Here is a 20,557-nt window from a genome sequence, read left to right as displayed (position 1 = left end):
ATAATTCAGGAATATAACCTTTTTTACGGATGGATTGTAGACTATAGAACGATTCGGGAGGGCACAAATCAAAGATTATTACAAAGCTAGGCTCTCGCGCTTTCTGTGACATCGCAAGACAGCGATAGATAAAGAGACAGAGAGAGAGGGAAAATATAATGTGTGCTTTATAGTCATGCTTTGATATGAAGCTTGTATTTATGATTTCTTTTTGGCGCCTAAGAGCTTCACTGTCTGTTGTATGTACGTGTCACGGTGTCAAAACACACTCCATGATTATCTGCTTCATTTTGTGTGCTGCCGGTTTTCACCACCATGACGATGACATCGAACAAGTCCCGTCGTAAGCGATGATGTCGGCAGAAAAAAGAAGAAGACGTGGTTGAGTTCATTAAGCCTTGCTGAGCAAAGCGACTGCGTTGGCCGTTGAGAGTGACGACGCGACTGCGATCGGATTTCAACCGTCGCAATGCACAGGCGGCCCCCGAGTCCGATCCGAGTCCGATCCGAGTCCGATCCGATGAAGATGTGAACATAGCGCGTTAGTCGTCGCCCTGCACCGTCTTTGGACATCATGGCATCTGACCCGTTGCCAGGCGACAAGTATCATCGTCTACCGCATGCCTGCCGCTAGGAGGTTAACATCTACTCAATCAGACAGATTGAGCAATGTAAAGTGGCGTTAGATTCCCCCAGCCTCTCAAGATATGAAAGAGTTACTCGCTGTTGTCCCACTTTTCAAATAGCCATCATGGGTAAACCCGCGTGTATCGGTGACGTGCCGTGGTGCGGGGGGACGGCGATGGGCGTCGTGGCCATAGTCTGCGGGTTGGCCCGGCGGGGGCTCAATGGTGAGTGTACGTTGAGCATCTTTTCGTGTTCGGGATGCTGCGTCTCGAAGTGCCGTCGCAGGTCGACTTTCCGCTGGAAGGCCCGCCCACATATCTTACAGCCGAAGGGTTTGTAGCCCGTGTGCTTGCGACTGTGCGTGATCAGGTTAGAAGACTGACTGAAGGCCTTTCCACACACCAGACACTTGTGCGGCTTTTCGCCTGTAGAAAGGGAAAGAAAAAACAAGAAGAAACGAGATGTATAAAGATTGGGTGTAAAGGGTCATGAAAATCAAACAAAAGAGCTCTTGTACGGAAGACAAGTCATATAGCTTACATCAAAGTGCATATTGCTATTTCTTTTAAGATGTTATGGCCTAGATAATCTTTTGAAAACATCATTTGCCATTATCCACATAAGATGGTATCATAATATTTGTGAGTGCATGTGTGTCTATGAGGGGAGGGGAAGAAGTGTTTGTTGTGACGCGTTCGCGAAAAATTGAAATGAGAATGCCTATTTCACGCTACAGCTGGCATGACCTGTTACGACGATTTCCGTAATGAAATCATCTCAATGATGCGATGTCTATTTCTTTCTTTTTTCTTTAAGGTCATACACGCATTTCTCTTTAAACGAGGTATCATTAAAATGCTCGCAATCTGTTCGCTTCTGGCTGTAAAACAACCCTGCGGCTGGAAATACAAAGCACTTAAGGACAAATCTTTCCACCGTGCAATCAAGATTCTCGGATCTCTTGTTCGCTCTAACACGCAGATTCAATAGTCAGAATTTTAAACGGGAGACAGACAGCAGCAAAATAAAGTCCACGTCCCTTTTTCCCGCCATCTTTGGGATGAAGACATCATATTTTATCGCTCTCGCGGGAGCGCGCAAATTACCCTAGCCCAATCATTGTCCATTCGCCGCACGTGAGTGCGCTTTCGTCGACGCGCGCTCGCTATTCAAAAATTCATAAAATTCCGTCTCACTCGCGCGAAATAAGTGTTCCACAAACTTACACCCGTCTTCTTTAAAGTACAGCGAACCGTTCATTCCCCGACCAGCGCCGACTGGTGTTAAAATGATGCGCAAGTAAGTGTTTTGCTTGATTGCGATTGGGAGGGGGGGGGGGGGGGAGAGAAGGAAGGGGGCACCCCTTTGTGTGTACATACAATTCGGGTGCATTATAGTCGAGTTTCTTCGTGTGTGTGTGAGTGTGTGTGTGTGTGTCGGTTTGATGACAAGCAGGGGTCGAAAACGAAAATTGCGTCGGCTTGGTTTGGGATTTGTCGTGACGATGAGGAGGACGAAAAAGAGGAAGCACTGTGTGTTGTATTATGGGGGTGTATTGACACGGCTGACGCCCGGCTATGCACGACTGGGCACGGGGCGTGAAATCGCGGCCGGCTCGTGGTGGCGGATTAAGTCATCGTTGCCCGGTCGACAGCTCCATGATGGGGCGCCGAGCTCAACTCGATGCCATAATCGAGCGGGTGATCGCACGCCGCAATGAATCTCGGACCACAGGGATTACAGAAAGACAGATAGAGAGAGAGTGGGAAAGTTATAGGAAGAGATAGAGAGGGAAGGAAGAGGGATTATAGAAATCACCATCTTTTAGTGACCACATCAAATCCAGAAAAAATCATCAATATCAGCTCAGAATTTGAATCACAATCTGAATCATCATCATGTTTTCATATACATTTGCCAGCAGTGTCCTCGAAATTTACTAAACTTCACTATTTAAGGTCAAGGAAAAGAAGCATACAAGCATTTCCACTCATAGCTTGGGTGACACTCTTGCTGTAATGCAGTCCGCAGTAATAAAGCTGCGTTCATTACTGCTGTATCATTCCTCGGCGAATCACACACACATAAAGCGGAGGCCCTTCGCTATAATCATTTTACCACGCTCGGTCTCCAGAGGCTCTAAAGACACTACTTAAGTCGGATTCCTGCTATTTCCTTTTCCCTCTCTTTCCCTTCTTCCCCTTCTAATTCCTTTCCTTCCTTTTTACTCTTTTTTTTTTAAAACCGATTCGCCGATTGCTCGCAAGAGGCAGTTGTCGGGCAGAAATCGCGTTAAATTTTAATCACCAATTAATATTCTCAGGGTGGAGAAAGCTGCGGTCTCGTGTCCAAGTCGCTGTGTCGTATTTCTTCCCGATAGATATGCGGAGGGCCACCGGTAAGCAGAAATGATCCTCGCAGATTCGGCCGCAGACCCTCTCAGCTATGCTTGGCCGGTCAGTGTATTTCAATTTGACCATCATATACTTATTATGTTGGCGTTCTTCTTCTCTAACCACACTGACTCACATGATTTTGATGTCTTCTTTCTATTGGCTTTGTATATTGCTATCTACTCATTCTGTGCGTAGAGACCATTTTTGAATGTGTTTTTGTTTTGTTTTCTTTTAGGGGAACGACAAAATTAGAAATCACATGAAATTATACTATAGATGATGAATGTGAAAAGGGATTATAGTGGCGCCGTATAAACTCAAACAGGCAGGATATCTTGCATATTTCTGATCTTTGTGTCGTACCTGCTTCCATGGACTTTGAATACCGCTATCTACTGAAGATCATTCCTTCAAGCTGAATACATTACTGCGTATACTATACGAACCAAAATAAAAACAGCCCAACTTACAAACACAGATTAATACCAACAGAAGTAATAACATTATGAACCAACAGTAAAAATGGCAGCGAACGTGGAAGGGGTTGGTTTACCGCGCAGTCTCCGTGAATCGGAAGGTGGCAGCAATACTAAAAATGATTGATGGCTTGAATGTACCTCAAAATGTGCTCTGATTGGAAAGTATTTATTCGCCTATCAGATTTCAGGAAGAGCAAAAATGTAGGGGAGCGGAACTCGGACGTACGAATATAGGTCGTTATTTATTTTCTTAATACCATTCGAAAAGAGGTGGGGCTGGGGTCGCGGGAGGTTGTTAGGCTGGGTGTCTTGGAATCGCGAGGCCGGGGCATAGACGGGCGGATAGGTCGAGTCGAATTTCGAGCGACGAGAAAAGGAAAAAGACAAAATCGAGAAAGATGAGGGTCTAATGACTAGCGCAAACAGAAATATCGCCCTTAAAGCCGGGATGTCTTGTTCTGGAACATTCGAAGTGGATCCTATCTCATTTTTTTTTTATATGATTGTGGTCATAGTCAATAATCAAATGTGTATGAATAACTTTAAAGGGTGTCTTTATTGTTCATTATTAGTATGGTTGTTTTCGTTCAGAGATTCATCTTGATCGATGCGTGACGTCATTTCTGCAAGTTCCTGCCCACATGGGAAGATCAGTGCTGGTAGAAGCTAATTGTGATTGTGGTGAACGTGAAACTCGGATTGTTTTCAAATAATATCTCTTACCATATCTCAAGCCATTCTGTGTGGAGGGGAGGGGGATCATCGGGAATCTCTGTTCCAATTCCCTTCCGAAATTAAAGCATATGCTTGGGGGAAACTATGCTGCAGTTAGCACCTTTAATCCAGAAGAAACCCGCTACTTCCTTCACCTGCGTTTCAAGCTTGCCCTACATTACATTCATCCTCCAGCATTAAACCCTTTCTTTGCCATTCAGTCCAGGATGGACAAATCTCACACACACCCCTACTAGAATATGGGCAGGTAATAATAATGTGGCAAGCAAAGGGTTAAAGAACCATCACCCACCAGGATAATATGAGACGAGACTCCTGCGTCAACCGCAATTGCTGCTGGGCTGTGTCGGCGGGGGTAGGTGGTAGTATTATACCGCTGGATTTCCATCAAGGAAACGGGGCTATATAATACATCCACAATTTCTTTGTATTCCGGCAGTGAGCCAATCAGAGATGCATTGTTTTTTCTTGTTCTGATTTTCCTATTTGATTATTGTTGTGATCTGTTCTGTGCTTTAAGTTGTCTGCTTGCTGATATATATGAAGCCAGAAAAAGAAATGCGAATTTTTTGGAATAGTTTGCCATAGACGCCACAGGTAGTCAAAAATAGCATCAGCTGCCCCCCCCCCAAAAAAAAAAGAAGAAGAAAGAAATCAATATATTATATAGGACACAGTATAAACATCGTGAATATTTCGTGTATTTATTGTTTTGTGTTTATTTTGAACTGTTGCACCAGATATGGTAATAATAATACCTGTGAATTTCTGCAGTGAGAACTAAAGGAACGAGGGTGTGTTATCTTACCAAGTACCACTTGGCGAGTGTATGAAGTAGCTGTCTATAGTGGAGAACCCTTGTGTTTGTGAAGAGTGGCGTGTAATGAATACCAGTCCTGTTATTGAAGTTGCGAGGGAACACTCGGCGTGCGTCTCGTATTGCGTGACGGAATGCTTTGGGCTGCAAACTTGGCGCACAATTTTAAACTCAACGATAGAGGGAAGCAAATATGCCGCAAAATATGCGCGCTTGGTATAAATCGCGATTTTCGTGATTAACAATCACTAACGATAATGAGCGATTTTATGACGCTGAATCATTGTCCAGCGCAGAATTCCCTGATGGATGTAAAAAAATAGTTGTGTAGGCCTAGTTTGTTTGTCTGTACCAAATGTAGAGCGACCATGATCTTTCTGAAACCCATCTCAATTACACACCCACCGATCTCATCCTTTGAAAGCCTCACACCCTGTGCCATTTTGCCGAATTCTGAATGTCAAAGTTAATAATGCTATTACAACCACCCACACCTCTCTGCGAAACCGAGGAAGGAGTCGGGTCCATCAAGCTACAAGGCGCATCATCCTGTCAACATGGGCTGGTATCCCCCTCTCTCATCCCTCTTTGCACCAACTAATCACCTCCAAATCGTTTCTAAGATTGCCCCCCGACACTGCCTCTCCCCGCTCTCCCAAGATACACACAGCCGGCGGTACACTCCAGCACTGGCTACTCTCACTACTGTATTCGGTCTGATCGCCTCCTCCGCGCCAAAGTACATGAAACCTCATATTTGCTTTCTCACTACGATAAGTGACGAAATCCATAATCGTTTCGCGGAGATGAGGGGGGGGGGGGGGGAGCTGGGTGCGAGGACAAGTCAACAACTCTTGTTACGCACACTTGACCTCGCTTTCGGACCTTCTTCACTATCACTGTCATTGCTACCTTCTTCGCCTTTCCTTCTTCTTCTTCTTAATCTTCTTTCTCTCTTTTTTTTCTTCTAAATTCATATTTTGTGTATGTGCGGGGATCTTTTCACACCATCATACCCCCTTTGATGACACCAACCATCTAACAGCGTTGTTGCGTGTTCGCCTGATTGCAAACGGTCATGTATCGCCTGCGACCCACTTAAGCGCGGGAATGGGCCTGGGTGAAAAACTGTGAGATTCACCAGCTTTGACCTGTTTCTTCACAAATAATCCGTAACGACAAGCCTTCCTTGCCAGAAATCCTCATCCCCACACCATCAAGACCATGATTACCAAGTATCTCTTTTTTTTTCTGTGAGTCTCGACAAGTCCAATTTCTCACCCGAGAGTGCCAAAGCCCATTGCGTTTACCTATCACACACTTCATAGAAAGTCGCCTCTTGTAAGATCTTCATTTTCGCGCTTAAAGTCCACCCTGCATGGGCAGTGTCCTCCTATACTGACAAGACATCGATGGACCATGAAGATCGCCCCCAATTTATTTGGATGAGCCACTTGAGCTCGGCCATTACCTCCACGTCTATACGATTACTTTGGCAGACGACAGGTCACCAGTGACAGGCGATCAACCCGATATTCCCGATATGACGTCATAATCAGCGTTTCCATATTAAAGGCACAAACAAAGAGAAATCGTGGTCTGCTTCAGTACATTAACTCCGTGATTACCATCGGCAACTTGTTTCAAAACGTGTATTGCTAGTGTCATTTTGAGATGGCTCTTCTTATTACAGGAGAGTTCAAGAGATTCTCACACACCCAGGACATTACCCTTACACAGATAACGATTTGCTCCTGTTTAAAGAAGAGAAATCTATTCAATCTTTTCGCTTGTATTGCGTTTTAGTAGTTTGGCTCTTTCCTATCTAGTTTGATGTCATCAGATCGACAGAGTGCTTGATGCGACAAGGGGAGGGAGCCACATCTGGCCGGGATAATTATTCTTTCAAATAGTCATAAAATATCCAAACAATTCTCTCCCCCTGTACACGACGTGACATCGGCTAATGGAGTTGGGGTGTCGTTCACCCTACGGCCGTGATGTGTGGGGAGTGGAAATACTTTTCCCACCCATACTTAGGTTTTATAGTACACAGAAGAATCAAAGCAACCCTCGATCTCATTTTTTCATCATTTTTCTTGATATTTGAGATGCGAGACCCTTGCGCTTTCACGAAGTTCAGCAGACACGCGTTTCGCAATCTCTTCCTTAACTTTCTCTTTGTTTTCCTATGACATCAAATTTACCATTGATTGTCGTAAATTGTCATTCATATCTCCATTTCATCATTATTGCATATTCCAATTCAGAAAGCAATGATCATTCCACTGCCATAAATGCACATAATTTTATAACAATGTTTCATGAGTCATTTAATATAATGATTATGTAGGTCCTTGTGTACATGCCTATATTTCATAACATTATTCTAAAACCTATTCCGATACATATAGGCCTGGTGTAAATTTCAAATCACACGATCTGAATTTAATTCACTTTAAGAAAATTCATCTTTCCGGAAGCAGCGGTATCTAACCATAAGCTCTCTCTCCTATTCTTCCTTGTGTGTATTTTGAAAGCATCGGTTGTTTACTTTTACCCGTACAAGATTCCTTTCCCTGAGTCATTGGTTTCTATTTGTGGGAAATAAAAAGAGACATCTCTTTTAGGAAATCGCCTAATAGTTCCTCTTAAATCACCTTCTTTGTCCGAAGACGAACCCACAGATTTCGTCTTCCACCGACTCTGACGCAACCACTGAAATCTATTCTATCCGGCCACCTATCAGAGTGAGATAGAGTATATCCCACAGCGTTCATATAAAGATACTAAGCTCCTTCAATAGCACAGTGTTATGTCATAGAGTTTAGCGATTCTGTTTCAGTTTGAAACACTGACTGAAATGCGAGATCTGATTTGCTTCTTGCGGTGAGATGAACAAAACAATGTATTGTATGAGAATAAATGCATTTGACTGCAGAGATTGAACAAGGGATAGGGGCACAGTTGCATTATTTGCCGGAAGAAAATGGCCGTTGATTGGCTAGTGTCGCCCTAAAAAGTTGGTGTTTTTTTTGTCGGTGAGTGGCTCCCCCCCCCCCCCCCGTATATATCATATAGCAAAGGATCCAGTTGTAGACAGTTAGAAGTAAAGACTTTGATTTCAATTCAAGAGATACATTTCACATACTATCATTAATACGACAAAGGGGGCGTTTTCTTGTTAACTGTCGACAGGAAGAGCTTAGTATTTATTCCCGTCTGTGCTGTATTCTGTCAGGTTGGCTTCTTGGAGCCTTTCTCACGTTGTCTGATTAAAAAAAAAAACAATATCTATTTTAGTCTTTAAATCTTTACGGGAGAGACCTCAGCATAATATGGGTAACCCTCTGCCGAGATAAGAAAAGCACGCGTACTTCTTCTGAGCAAATCTTTGGCGAGTTAAAAATCTCTCGCTGGTTGTATCAATGCACATGTCATGAAATCATGGGAGTTTGGCTATGAAGAAGAAAAAATAAATAATAAAAGAGAGACGCCGGAATAAAACACCTCCATGTGTTCGATTTGAGACAGCTTTCCACTTTATTGCATTCCTTTCATCACCCAGCGTGCCTGGCACAAAAGTCATGTCATTTACAGCTCCAACGCGACGAGATAATCACTTTCCTCCAAAAGCTAACATTGATTATTTTCTTGAGTGCAATCCAAGCTTACAACATCTTGGGCGTTAATTCCAGACGAGTGTTGCGGGACATGTACGCAATTGTTGGGTGCCCGCTTTGTTTTCCAGCGAACGGAACCCCATGCTCGGCGCGCGATAGGCAGTTCGTGCCTGAAACTAGCGCTCGTGCGTAATCATGCACTGGAAATTGATGGAGAAAACTTTCGCGCGCGGCGCGTTAACAATCTCTAAATTGCTCTGAGCACAAATCTTGTTTTCTAAAACATTCACTCTGTGAACAATTTGTTGGGTCGTGGCGCTGCTCAAGTGGTACTAGGGCTTATTGTGCGTAATATAATTTTGTGGTGACATATTTCGCTGAGAGAAAAAAACGAAGAAAGAGAAGAACACCAGACGACGTGTGACTGAGAACAATAGAAATATACTGGTACGGCTTCGATTTATGCTGGGTAAAGCAATTCACTGTTCGCTTATTGATTTAAGCACTCCACATATATTTTACGACCCTATCACGGCATTCACACACTGAATGACAGAGTACTGTGTCTATGCACTTACAAGTACTATGTCATCGAAAAGGTCAAATTCTGGAGACAAAATGGCGGAAGTCTTGCCTTATGTAATTTGACAACATTATAAAAGATTGCATACTGAAAACAATGTCATTGTGTACAGACGCAATAGAAGAGAAATAAGAAAAACAGAATGCACACCATTTCGCTGTCCTTCGTAACTTAAGATTTGTCATTGATTTATCCATATCATTGGTGATGATCACTACATGCAAACATTCAGCCGTAACTTGGCAACCTTCATCTCTTGTTATGTCACGTCAACAACGCTATACCATCACAGTCTATAGCCAGCGCCGCGAGTGTCAATGAGAATAGTCACCGTTATCCTTTGCTGATGAGTGCGTCTGCAGAAATTAGCCATTTCTCATAATTAATAATAAAGCAGAAAACTCGTGCGTCATGTCCGTGTTTCCAAAATCTAGTGTATTTACCATGTTTATTCCAAGATTTGCCACCAAACCTACAGATGAGCGATACTCGCGCACGCGTCTCAGATTCAAAATAAAGACAGCGAGAAAGTTTTGTCGTAACATGCTACAACAAATCTGGTTTCTTTACCATGGGTACAGAAGTCATCCTGCTATCAGTGGTTGAATGTTAATGTATGCCGTGATGTTTTCTTTCTGCGAGTCCTCGGTTGACATACAAAACAACAAACAAACGCACACGCAAGTAATCAAACCCCATTATACTATCGCATACATGCACGAACGCGCACAAACAAAACCTCCAGCGCTGCAATGATTTAGAAGCTTACGTAAGAGTGTTATTTTCCTCCCCCACCCCGTCACACTACGCGCACACCTATCCTAAATAGTTATCTGATTGTCGCTTTTATATTTCTGGCATCTTCTGTTCTCATGTCTTTTGTATTGAATTAGACAGGCTCAAACCACACATTATGATTATGAAGTAGATGCCACACCTATTGACCACATTCGATGCCCGCGGCATCTTTTTATTGATTGGTTGAAAGAGGATGTATTATTCACGAGTTGATTGCACGTCACGTGACAGTCTCGATCAAAACACCGTTTCATTCGCAGCAATCCATCCATCATCGATGTTTCGTTTTGTTTGCGTCGTTTCGTTTCGTTTTTTGTTTGTGTCACATTTTCCTTTTTTTCTGACATGACATTCTGACAATGCAAGCGCAAGCGTGTTATTGACAGTTTCACACGGCAGGGATGGGAAAGGGATTGTTATTGACCAAATCTCAATGTGATTGGTCATCCAATAGGATCTGAACAAGGATATTGATTTTTGGATAGTTACATATACTTTCATCATCATCAAAATCCTGCCCTGCATTTTTTTTTTCATTCATTCTATGCCAGTTGTAAATCAAATTAATGCTACTCCGGTATACAAATGGGACTTGGTGATAAATTACAATAAGATATTACACCAGGTTTGTCATTTTCTGAGGAGAAGAAGAGGGGAAAATCCAATTCGGCGACGAATTGACTTCACAATTATGAAATGTGGTGAATTGCTTGCATTTTGAACAATATTGTTATCTGGTGACTCGCGCGAGTTTATGCGCACGCCACTATCCCAACACTTACGCTTAACAATATTTGGCCGAACAATGAAATCAATTTACAATATTGGTTGAAGCAGGGTTGTCCGCATCTTCGCGTATAGCTTTCCAAGCGACAATACTCTAATTGTCCTGTGCCCTACTCATCCTACAGCTCACAATCATTTATTCATAAATTCTGATTACTCGCATAATAGCTTGTTTTGTCCGGACAATTGTAATCTTTTTATTTTTTATTTTTTTTCTTCTTTTCGGTCTATGAACTCGCTCGTTCGGAGAAAAGCGTGCGGAAGATTCGTTACGTATTCATGCAGTATAGTTTAATTTATTCAGATTCACATAATTATGATGTCGGGTTAGCGACTGAGCAGAGTCGATGGAGGAATTCTAATAAATCATACTTTCGAAAAGCAAATCAGCCGAAATACCTAAGCGGTAAACCGGTATCAGTCATTTCAGAAGGGATGCACTTTTCAACAGATTGGTTGGGCATCGCATGTAATAGATGTTTTTAGACCAGAAATTTAAGTGCACACTTCTCAGCCGTGTTTGTATGTTATCACATCATTTAGAAAACATGTTCAAATTTCGATGAAGAATTCTCTGCTCTTTTGACAGTTTGGACGTAACCCTTGCTCAAATTCATTTCAGCGTAATTTCATCCCCAAACGTCAATCCTCTTAAGGGATTTGCGAAACGTTATCATTTTATTGAAAGCACTTTTCTGTGAGACGAAATTCTGAACAACAACAGCAGAAAAAAAAAAACACGGGGTTGGAGAGCTTTAATGATTTGGAGCTTATTCAGCGCGCATCCCTGTGCTATGTAATCTTTGAGACGGACAATGTCATCGTTCTTTGAGCGCCAAACCAAACGGAAGGCCGAGTTAGACGGAAGGATAACGCTAGCAATCGCCGAAGACTAGCCTTTAGAAGGTGAATCAGAAGAAGAAAAATGTATCCGCACCATTCTAGCTAACGCTGCTGCAATGGTTCTGCGAAAAAAAGGTGGGGTTGACGGTTGAATAGCAGCAGCCATTTCGGGCTCTGGAACTCTCCCCGTACAAGTTTACCCTTTTCTTTCAAAATAATAGCGCGCGCAATCATAATACGCTAATCTGATTTGTAACCGGGGTATTTACATCTCTCAGGAGACGTAAGGATTGTCATCTTCCAAGACACGCCAGATTCTGGCTCGATTGGCTCTTTCATACGTTCTACAAATGCTTGTGCTTGTCGCAGTTGTTTTTATTCTATCACGTTGAAAGTGTGTGTTTTGTACGGGGTGGGGGTTACTCGATGTTGTAAAAAAAAATCGCAAAGACAGCCTGCTTGATTTTGTTTCCTGCCTTATTCGCTTACGTGATATTGTGTGCTGAGCACTTAGCTTCGAAAGTGGAGGGAGGCCAGATGTAAATGAATGGGTGAAGATCGCTAAGCAGCAGAAAGATACATTATTTCTAGTACATAACTGTTGATATGATTGTCTTTCCAGTCACGCGAAGATCTGTATGGCCTCGGTCGTCTGCCAAGATAATTTTCGACATTTTATTGCGCGCCCTTTTTCTTTTCCTTTTTCTTCACCTACCCCCTCTTTTATCACACAGGCTTGAAAATATTTCCTTGAAGGTACCTTGCCACGTTCTTTTTTCTTTTCCATCACGATTTGGTGGCTCTCAAAAAAAGTGATTTGGTAAATTTTACTGGTATGATCCTATTTCAAGATTGAGGGTGACAGAGTTTTCATGTACAGCGATCGCACGCTCTGACCATGCCGTTGCTTACATGGATAAGCTGAATTCCTATAACATGGCCAGTTTGCTCGTGGTTTTGTCGGAGGGTACACATTGTCTTTAGCCATGTAAGTGCACTATGACAGATGTTCCTAGAAAACTCAAACTGTAAAAAGGCAACAAAGATAAAAAAAAAGACTTAAAATGTTCTGTCATCTTCTGACCTGATGATTTCAGTTTGTTTAAGTTTGTGCGTTTGAATGCTTACCTAAACTATTTTCAGACGCAATTTGACGCATGCCTCTAATAGCACACAGTGTTCATGATATGGTGACACAATATTGTCATCTCAATAATGTATTCACGCAATACGTACTCTTTTTTGTTTTTCCTCAGCTTCAACAGTTGTTAAACTATGGCTTGCACTGCTTTAATGTCTATGTTATTCTCTTTCTTTGTTGAGAAAAAATAAAAAAAAGAAAAGTAAACCCAAATGGCTATTACACTTATGCTGTGCAGGCTCTATTTGTATTTGATTTAAAGGATGACAATCTGAATTACTAGCAATAAAAATACAACAACTAATGTTTTGTAGTTATAGAGGACGTCAGAATTCTTTGGCGGGTAAACTCCACAATGACCAAGCGACATTGGGCATGTTCGTCAACACACGGAGCTTGAGTTACTCTGGTTTTTCCATGATCATTTCTCACTTTCAATTACAGAGCTCTCTTGATGTTTTGCCGCCACCATTTTTCAAAAAGGGGAAACGGATCTCTGTACTTTATGTGGAAGCTTTCTAGAGGTTTAATCTGAGTGATCCACACATTTCTATGCCTGCATTTTCGCAACGTTTTTAACTTTAAGTCTTCTGAAAGCTCGGGTAGAGAAAACCTTTCCTCCTCTTTTATGCTTTCGGCTTTGCTGGTGCGATTATTGCAATCTCCTAAGTTGTAGTCATTATCCTTAAATCGGACTACAAAATCCGATCAAATGCACCAGCACGGCCAGAGTGACAAAGTACTGATTAGACCCGTGTTATGAGGTCTGAAGTCTAAAGTTGGGACAACAAGTTCCTTTGTAATCTGGGAATAACGCATCTGTCGTGTTTTGAACCGGCTGCACGTTACCCACGTCTCATCCCTGATTACTATAAGATTTACCCTTTTACCGACCCATCCAAGAAGGACGGGGGGGGGGGGGGGGGACAAAAGGTTAGAGGTTAATGTTTTGTTGGATTATCATTCTTACACTTTCTCACATCAGCAAAGGCAGGGATCTGCAGAAAGGGGTGCGACGAATTGCGACAATAACATACGATCAATAATTCGTAAGCTCTTTTAAGATTGTTTTAATAGGGAGTTTTGCCGCTGCGCCCCCCACAGGTGACTGACAGTGTATTGAAATTGAGGGACCTGCGAAAAGCTGCATTTTTTTCTTTTCTCCCTTTTACTGTCAATAGGGGAAAGCCTGATCGATTTCTGACAGTTACTATGAGATTTGGCTGCGATAAACCGTATTCACTGATCGGCCTGTTACGCCACAAGTAGTACTGAGTGAAAGGGGTTTAGAGAGAGGCGAGGGGCTTACATCGATCCGAGACAAAAAGAACCATTGTGAAGACGAGAGATTTATAATATCGGAAAAAGGATTTTAGAGGGTTTGCATTGATGAGAGAGAACTGCACAGCATATACTCCAAACACGCAAAGAAACACGCACACATACAGACTTATATACACACACGGACATGAAACAGAAACTAGCATTTCTTTTCCCTTCTCCGTACAAGTTTCTTTCCACGTGAGAAAGAAAACAGCCTGACAGATCGATATCGTGCAAAACTTGTTTAGTTCACGATTACGAAAGCAGACAAATATGATGTGAGGTCAGAGTGTTGCCGAGCGCCGGAATGAACGTTGTACAAAAAGACTTTGTACGCAATTCTAGCTTTACTGAAAAATGAAAACAAACAAACAAACAAACAAAACGGGAGGAGAAATTAAGGAAGTTGTTGTGTTGAAGGTTGCTGTTGCGAGTTGCATAATGATAATCTTAAAGGTTTAGATGCAAATGCTTAACTGACGCCCGACAAACTGCTTTGAGACTGAGAAAAAAAGAAGAACAGATATAGGCCATACAATAATGTAAATGTTGGAAATGAGAAAATGAAATCATGTGTACGCCGAAAACAGCTAAGGGGGACGAAAACAGAAAGATAGCGCCGGGGTGAGGGAAAGTTTATCACCTTTTTTGGCGCCAAGGAATTTATCGATCTCCGTTTGGTGAAATCGCAGAAGGAATCGATACAACTCTCTTGTCAACAAGGAGATTTTTTTTTCTACTCGCGGTCCAAGTAACAGATTAAGATTTCGCTTATTTACAAATCTGCTTAGCTCCTTTTTCCCCCCTCTTATTTTTTCTTAACTTTTATGACCTCTTGAATCGATCGATAACGTTTTGAAGCCACGATCGATCAGACTACCGGGTTATAAATTGTGTTTGCTTCATGAAAGATTGATTTTTAGCGATCGAAACAGATTTAGCGCAGTCATTGCCTGGCGCGGGATAAAAAGCTCGTCGAAATAAGCCCCAAGAAATTGTTTTGGCGACGACGCTTTTTCTTTCCCTCTCAACATGTGGTATAGAATCCAGTAGGACAACAGAAGTTGTCTCTCACCATTTCATTTTTCACTTCTCTCACATTATTGCCAATCTGATGTTAGTGATGACTTATGCCCCATTTCCCCCGCATTTTCATAACACTGTCGGTAGCGTTGAAAACTGAAACACATGCCGTATTTTGACAGGATTTTCAAAAGGCTTCCTGAAAACGCCACGTCGTATCATAAACCTACATGCATATATCTCACAAGGCCATTACTTATGAGACGGTTCCAAGTGCGCGTAAACAAGTCGGTGCGATTGTGTTTATCGCTTCACACTATTTGAGTCAACGTCTCTGCGAATCTGACAATTGTGTTATGAACATGGTGAATGAAAACATTGTAATAAGCTACGACTGATGTCCAAGATGTTACTGATTAAGTTTAAGGATTAATGTCCATACTGTAATCCATCGTAATATACATCACCACCAGGAATAAGGGCGCACAGTTTTGCTACGACTACGACTTAAGTATGACAGTATCATTACAGAGCGTGGACTAGCAAGGGTAATTGCAATTTTAGACAATGTGGAAAGTTCAAATTGACAAATGGAAAACAGATTTTGCAGCTATTGATTCATCCATCCATCGCCATCCGTCCGTTATTACATTCATTCATTCATTCATTCATTCATTCTTTCATTCATTCATTGATGTTTTATCCATTCCATTCTCCTTACCTGTGTGTATGTATGTGTGCTTCTTCATGTCCGACTTCTGGTGGAATCGTTTGCCGCAGTACTGGCACGGGTACGGTCTCGTGTCCGAGTGGATCAGCATGTGTGTCGACAACGTGGATGACCGCTTGAAGGTCTTCCCACACTGTTTGCACTCGAACGACCTCTCTTGCGAGTGCACGGCTCGATGTTGACTGAGGCTGACGGCGTGGCCGAACGTCTTGTGGCAGATATCGCAGGCGAAGGGACGCTTGCCGCTGTGCGATCGCCTGACATGGACCTCGAGACCGTGCGGCGTGCTGAACACCTTGCCGCAGTCGAGGCAGTTATAGGTGCCGTGCGGCTGGTGATTCGGCGGCGAATCGAGCAGCTTTGCGTCGCTCACTTCGTCGACTTCCGGCGAGAATCGCTGCAGGCGATCGGGCATGCGGACTCCCGTCGGTGAAAGCGGAATGCCTCCGCTGCCTCCGACGCCGACGCCTGTCCCGGCGCCGGCGCTGCCGTGGTGGAGGCGGTGATCGCGGAGCTTGCTTCTCGCTATCGCCTTTTCGTGCATGAGCGAATAGGGCGAGCGGAAAGGAGCAAAGTTCGGGATGGCGAGCCCAACCTTGGCGTTGTACCACCGGAGGTCCTCGGGGGCGAGGGCCACCATGTCCTTCTCAAGCTGGGCGAACCGAGCTCGGTAGACGTCGGTGTAACTCAGGCGACCATCCTTCAGTAATTCCGTCATTTCGCGGTTCAAGAGACCTAGAATGAAAAAGATAAAAAATTGAGCAAAAAGAATTAAGTGAATAACGTTTATACTGAAATGGGAGGTCAGATATAAAAGAGTTGAAGCACAGATACGTGCATTACTAATCTATGGATTGCAAATCCATATAACATTTTTGGTCGAAATCCCCGTAACCATGGAAACTGGTGTTAGGTAAGTTCTATTTCAGGGATATAATGTCACAGGCTATCAAATACTGCTAAAATCAGTTGCTAAAATCAGTGCTGTAATTTGTATGAATTACACAGATTACAAGAATAACGTTTAACTATTACCTGGCATTATCTTGATTAAACATACACAAGACAATATTGACAGAAAAACCCCTACGTGATAATGTTGTATTTCACTAAGATTCATAGTTGTGAAACTTCAATAGTTTCAACTTAAATTCATCACGGTACTTTGATACATGCAAGGTTGTTGACACGATCGTGGCAAACACGGTCATTATGAAGTTGAATGTTTTCGGCTCTTCGCCCCTTTCTCTGTTTAATTCTAATGATGATGGTAATGATGCTGAAGAAATTTACAAGTGATGCAGCAACGTCATATTTGATTTTTCTTCACATTTTCTCTACCACTGAATTGTAAAGCAAAAATGGTTATTATCCGATCCCTAGAGATAGTCGGTGAAATAATAAAAGAAAACTTAACGGAAAATTTCGATTGTAACCGAAGGATGTAATCGGCTTAACGAAACTAATAGCCTGTTAATATGCGGACTGCAAAGCTGTGCTGAGCTTTACTCGCAGATCTGATTACTTAAGTTCGTTTTCATATCTTACATTGAATGTTCGTCTGTTCATCGTTCAGTAATGTTAAGAATTTTTATATAAAGAGAAAAAGATGACTTTGTTGCAACCTCTTACGGTGCTTGGAAGGGTTGTAACTTAGATTAAAGGGAAATAAACACAGGGGAAGAGAGAATGAGGGAGAGGGAGAGAATATTAAGATGATTTAGACAGAGATAAAAAAATGTTTTCGAGTTACATCTAGCGGAAAATTGCAGCGAATAATTATTTTTACCATATGCGCCAGTGACCTGTAGTCATGAAAAAAAAAAAGATATGTAGGGAAACGCCCAAACTGTAACACTGATGAGAGAGAGAGAGAGAGAGAGAGAGAGGGAGAGAGAGAGAGACGGTTGGGTGGGAGACAACCCGGTGTGTATAGATATTGTTTAATGTTAAACTTGTCATTTCATTTTTCTATTTACTTGAAAATAAAGTCAAATCATTTCTTTTTATCCCCTATTTACAGGGAGCAACTCTGACATGCACCAAGCTCTGATGTTGTTTAACCATTTCTGTGCGAATGATCCAAATACGTGTATACACAAATTTTGCACACTTACGGACAAGATTTTTAATGTGACACGCAGAGATTTAACATTGGATTTAAGCGTGACGGATGTTCTCTAAGACTACAATATTTATTTTTCTATCATTATGAATGCGTAATATTTTGTATCTATAAACTTACAGAGAGCTAAGATTACGGAATAATGATGTGATGCACAATGATGAATAGACCTTCTCAGGTGATCGTGGTAACGAGGAGCGAGATTATTTTCTTCTTTGTTTTAACATTGCGCACTCTTTTAAGAAGAAGCTCAAACAAACATTGTAAGGTAGGGCCTACAAGGGTCTGTTTGCTGTCTAATATTAAAACATATCCATAGATATCGATTAAGCTTAGATCTGCATCTATGAACATGAAAATATCCAAAATTCACTGAATAGTGAATTAGACCAAGCAAAGTTGATAGGAATCACCACACCTTATGTCAAAGACCATAGAGTAGGTACGTTTTTTAAGACCCTACACGGATATGACAGTGTGGGGCCTATCTTCGTTCATAAACTAACTGTAGGCCAGACTTGCGGAGGTGTTCATTGATGTTCTATGTCAATGCAGGGAGGTAGGTCAAAGACTGCGAAGTAAAAGACAAAGACTTCTGATCGATTTTTTCGAGGTCCTTTACCAAATGCAATTGTCTCTAAAAGACAGGATGTAATAAACGTTTGTTGGGGAGACATTTACCAATATGTACTCACTATTTGACAGAGAACGGGAGTTAATGCCCCGAAGTACAAGTAGTGATAAAATGTTAGAACCGCACATGATATGCCTATGCATGGCATCATATTGTTTTCTTGCACGCGAGGCTCATTAACTAACATACGTTTACTCACGGAAGATCACAAAGCTATGGGACTGATATGGCTCTGTACTTCTATAGTGCTCTTACAAAGCAAAGCGTTCACACATGAGCAAAGATGAGCCAAGCAAAGGAAAGGATGGAAGGATTTATTTTATGAGTAAGAAGGCAGTGATACCATGTTTGGATTTACCTTTTTGTTTCTCATGAGAGCATTCACGCTGACAACACAAGTGCATGAAAATTCGCGGCAAAATGGCTACTACTATAACATACATGATATCCCAGTCACTTTAAGACAATCTTCCATGTTCGGGATCGTGTGTATAGTTACATTAAACTGCATTTTATACAAAATCACCACAGAATATCTGGTTTATTTGTCAACCACACAAAGTGTTTCCTCGAAGACAAATTCACGTTGTTCTAATCAAACAAAAGAATAAGGGTGCACTTTGGCGGAATACACGTTTTCCAAAGTAGGCTTACATGAAAAAAAAAATGGCGGCAAATATCTTCCGCTGGACGTGCTGGCGCCATTGAAGAATCGTATCAACATTTACACCTTAAGATATGCCTCTGTGTGATGTACACTGTGTGTGTTTACCGATGCTTCAGCCATTATCAGGCCATCTGAACGTTTTGAAGGTTTTCATGTTTTTATGATGTTACAGACCAGCGCATATACACATGTTCGCATGTCCACTCGCGCATGGATATTGCAGGCGAGCAAGTGCTGATAATAATTATGTATGAGTGACATGCAACTTCGGACAACGAATGATACGTAATCATGGTAAATGGCAAGTCGTGAGCTGGAATTTGTAACAGTTATAGTGTTGCATCCTAGACATAATCAATGTGCTAATCTCAGCGTTTGATGCACAGTTTTGGCCACTTATTCCGTACCACGAGGGAAGCTTTGTTTCAGCGCTGTCTATACCTTTTGTCAGGATCTCCCTTCCGACAAAGACAAGAAGAGGAAATAAAGGTTATTGCTTTTTGAAATCAGACGCTGATCGCGACTTGCCATCGTCGAGATTGGCGAATTATTAACCCGCGGCACGCGGCTGGCATTGCGATACACTCGGATGGTGAAGATAAGCTCTCAGATAGACGTACTTCAGCAGCTTTTCCATATTTTTCCTCTTAATAAAACAAATCTTTCTCCCCGGTCTCTCTGTTTTTCGCTAAATCTGTAAACAGAACGGAGAGAGAAAGAAAGATAGATAGATAGGTGGAGAGAGAACGAAAAATCGTGCACCTGTAGCTTTTCTCATACAGATTGGTTTTTAGTTACATTGGCAGGGATTATAATGTCTATATTTACCCAGCTCTTTAGTCGACAAATGAATCGGTGTACCAATAAATGTCAGATGGGGGGAAAAGGACAGAAACAAAGAGAAGGGATGGGGGGGGGGGGGGTGGAGGGGGCTGGTTGGAGGGTAGTTGAGATCGAGGAGCGCTTAAATACATTCCGCTGGAAAATCAATTTTTCCCGGCATTTAACTTGGTGTAAAATCGTGCTTTGCTCTCGATTTGCAGCTTCAATATTTGCCACAATCGGGCACTGATTGCTGCAAACATTGTAACCTCTTGTGCTGGCGGGGAAAAAAAATGATACGACAAATTGCCGTCACCTGTTCAATCACAATGGAATATAACATTTCACTTTACCACACAAAGGCGAGGAATGCAAACGTAGCCCGAAAATGTATGAAAAACACGC

General features: G+C 42.2%; 1 protein-coding gene across 1 annotated transcript in view; it reads right to left on the bottom strand.

Annotated features, from left to right (window-relative positions):
* Nucleotides 1-565: 565 nt before the first annotated feature.
* Nucleotides 566-20,557, bottom strand: part of LOC139721853 (uncharacterized) — a 41,921-nt gene continuing 21,929 nt past the window's right edge. The window contains exons 3-4 of the mRNA XM_071633172.1: nucleotides 15,896-16,639; nucleotides 566-1,052 (exon numbers count right to left, since the gene is read on the bottom strand). Of these exons, the coding sequence (XP_071489273.1) occupies nucleotides 739-1,052; nucleotides 15,896-16,639 (1,058 nt within the window). The 3' untranslated portion in view covers nucleotides 566-738. The remainder of the gene's footprint in view (nucleotides 1,053-15,895; nucleotides 16,640-20,557) is intronic.

Source organism: Diadema antillarum, unplaced genomic scaffold (assembly GCF_040938485.1).
Source record: "Diadema antillarum isolate AM-2024a unplaced genomic scaffold, OU_Dant_1.0 scf00000151, whole genome shotgun sequence".
NCBI lineage: Eukaryota > Metazoa > Echinodermata > Echinoidea > Diadematoida > Diadematidae > Diadema > Diadema antillarum.
Note: the sequence above shows the minus strand (reverse complement) of the source record. Positions and strands in the feature narration are given on the sequence as shown.